This window comes from Tupaia chinensis, unplaced genomic scaffold, assembly GCF_000334495.1.
Source record: "Tupaia chinensis unplaced genomic scaffold, TupChi_1.0 Scaffold147500_2, whole genome shotgun sequence".
In the NCBI taxonomy this organism is placed as follows: Eukaryota; Metazoa; Chordata; class Mammalia; order Scandentia; family Tupaiidae; genus Tupaia; species Tupaia belangeri.
Window position 1 is genome coordinate 950,927 of NW_006207352.1, and position 3,183 is coordinate 954,109.

The following is a 3,183-nucleotide window of genomic DNA, read 5'->3' on the forward strand; positions in this document are numbered from 1 at the left end:
CGGCACGGGACCTGCAGAGCGCCTGCTCGTGGCCAGGGCCTCCAGGCTGCGGCCTGGCCGGGCGGCTCAGTGAGGCCGGCCGGCTCAGTGAGGCCGGCCAAGCCTGTCAGTGCTGCCTAAGCTGACTGTCCTCTGCGAGGGTGGACTGGCTCCTAGTAGGACGCTCCTCCCCTGCTGGGCCACGCTCAGCCCCCGCCCCCCCGCGCCCCTACAACCAGCCTCTCCCCTCCCTGCCCAGGAGACGGAGGTGGAGCTGTACAACGAATTCCCCGAGCCTATCAAGCTGGACAAGAACGACCGGGCCAAGGCCTCAGCAGAGAGCTGCAGTTGCTGAAGGGCTGCAGGGCGAGCACAGGCCTCCACAGACGGAGCACACGAGGCCTTGCACCCTCCAAACCGCAAAAACTGGTCTCACGTCCAGCTGCCAGAAGCCCCACCGGTTACGCCCCACCTCTCTCTCTCTCACGCGCGAGCGCGCCCACACACACACACACACACACACACACACACACACCCCTTACACGAGCAGATTCCAGCCCAGGCCTGCCACAGCGCCTGGGCATCTGCCCACCCCTGCATGGGCCTGTGTGGCCGCAGGCGGGCCGGCTGTAGAAATCAGTCTGACGTGGAATCAGCATCGGAAGCTTATTTTTTGTCCACTGGAGAGAGAGAACTGTTTACAGTTAATCTGTGTCTAATTAGTTACCTGATTTTTTTAACGGTCTTGTGGTCTTTCTGCCCTGCCCCTGCTCCTTGAAGGCTCCCCGTGGGAAGGCTGGTGCCCATGCTCCATCAGCGCTCACACCCAGTCTGCTCAGGCTGAGTTTTGTACGTATCTGTTAATGCTTGTTACTTTTAACTAATCAGATCTTTTTACAGTATCCATTTATTATGTAATGCTTCTTAGAAAAGAATCTTATAGTACATGTTAATATATGCAACCAATTAAAAATGTATGAATTAGTGTAAGAAAGTCTCGGATCACGTGATTAAGTTTTGTAGTGCAGACGTGTGAGGTTAGGGCGGGTCGCAGTCAGTGCCGAACCTGGAAGCCCAGCTGGCAGTATTCTGTACAGGGGACACCGAATCATGTGCACCTTTACCCAAGACTTCAGAGCCAAAAAGATTTCCATCTCCAGGGAACTGTCTCCCTCTGTGTCTGCATTTTCCAGAAGGTTGGTTTGCGTAATACAGTGGTGTGTGCGTGTGCACTGGGTAAAGTGGCTATTACTTTGGGAATTAAAACTTGCCACCCCTTTTTTCCTGCCCTGCACTTCCGACCCTCCGCTGCTAGGGCAGCTGGTGGCTGGGGGGGTGGGGGGGAACGCTGAGCACATCTGTCCCGGCGACTCCAACTCCTTGTAGGAGGCGCGCCTTCCAGGGTCATGGTGGCCTTTGGTTGGCAGACCTTCCCTCGCCCAGTCCCTGATGTTCACCCGCCCCCGTAACCCGCCCTCTGGAGCCCTGGCACCCCCACACACACCATCGCCCCCTGGGTAACCCGCCCTCTGGAGCCCTGGCACCCCCCGCCCTGCACCGTAGCTTGCTCGCCAAGCTCTTCTCCTTCCGGAGGTCCACCTTCTCGGTGTGGGGTGAGCTCTTCTGTAAAGAGACAGACGTGATGCCAATAAAACGTAACAAAACGAAGGTCTGCGTCTGCCCGTCTTTTCTCCCTGCTCCAGGCGCTCGGCTCAGCAGAGACCTAGTGGCCAGTCGGAGCCCTGCCTCACGAGCACAGGGCCTTTGCCATCGTCATAGCTGGGATGGGCACCGAGCTGCCGCCTCCGGCCCGGTCACAGTGGGTGCAGCCAGCCTGGCTGGGCATGTGGTCCCACTCTTGGCTGCTCGTGCATGGTGTCGCCGATTCTGTGTTGCCCCAGGAGAGAGGTTGGACCGGCAGGGCCTGCGTCCAGTGCCCGAGCACTCGGACATCGCCCAGCAGCTGTGACGTGGGGGCCACAGTGGTCAGACGCCAGCTCTCCTGCCGCCCTCGCTCAGTCCTTGTGCTTCCCTGGGAGCCTCCTGCCAGTCCTTACCACTCCCACCCCGAGTCCAGGGCTGTGGCCCGCTGGTCCCCGTGGTGATGCCCACGCCATCAGGCTGCCGACCGATCCTGCCACTGACCTGCCTCCGGGCAAGGTGGCCCTGAGCGCAGCCTCAGGCCGGCCTGGCCCCGGACTCCCTGCACTGGAGGTGCGTGCTTGGAGGGGAGATGGCCACGGCAAGTCTCGGTTCTCCACTGGGACTTGGGCACGTACGGCATGTGCCTGGCGTGGGTTTCCAGCCACCAGGTCGGGGGCTCCGACAGCAGCCAGCCCCTGCCCCTGACCTTACGGTGGGCCAGTGTCCTGAACGTGGGACCTCAGGGGAGACTTGGCTGTGACCCGGCCCTGACCCCAGTCGCCACCCCGAAGCCCGGCCGGCCTGGTCCTTGGCTATTTGTCTATGGGGCCAGCAGGGCGTCGTGGTGGTGGGGACCGTAGGGGGCATCCTGGTGAGAGGAGCACGTGGTCCCCTGCAGTGTGAGGACACCCATGCAGGCTCTGAGCGTGCCTGCTGCACCATGAGAGTGTGCATTAGGGACCAGCAGATGGCGTGGTTACGGCGCTCGTAGTCCACGGCAGTTCGAGTCCCAGACCTGGTAGCTTGAAACTCACACCAGGAGCGCATGTGCCTAAACCCCGAGAGGAGAGGAGAGGAGAGGGGAGGGGAGGGGCTTGCGGTGTGGCCACCCCTGGCAGTCATTTCTCGTTTTCTGTCTGCCAGCAAGTGCAAAAATCTCCCCAAAAAAAGGAATTAAGGTGAGTGTGTGAGCGGATGTGGCCTCTGAGAATGGAGCGACTGGCTGATCCGAGCTCGGGGACGTGAGGGAAGTTCAGGCAGGAGGACGGAGTTAAAGCACAAGTTTATTCTGGCGCAAAACCCTTTCATGTATCCCACCAGTGAGAGCTGTAGAGCATCTCCCCGCCACCCCCGGCCACTCGGGCCTGTCACTGTGGGAACCGGGAGCCTTCCTGCGGGTCAGCTCGTGGAGCCATGCCATGGTGCTGCCCCTGCCCCGGTGCGGAGGCGTTGGAGCCCATGGGCAGCTCTGTGCACCTTTCCCGTGAACCTCTGCGGTGTGTGGCATCATCCTGGCTTGCTCCGGCAAGGGGCTGGAAGGCGCTGGCCCTGAGGCGTGTG

At 60.9% G+C, this 3,183-nt stretch overlaps 1 protein-coding gene across 1 annotated transcript in view; it reads left to right on the top strand.

Annotated features, from left to right (window-relative positions):
* RAB7A (RAB7A, member RAS oncogene family) overlaps positions 1-1,647 on the top strand; it is a 19,189-nt gene extending 17,542 nt beyond the window's left edge. The window contains exon 5 of the mRNA XM_006169816.3: positions 239-1,647. Coding sequence (XP_006169878.1) covers positions 239-334 — 96 coding nt within the window. The 3' untranslated portion in view covers positions 335-1,647. The remainder of the gene's footprint in view (positions 1-238) is intronic.
* The last annotated feature ends 1,536 nt before the right edge of the window (positions 1,648-3,183 follow it).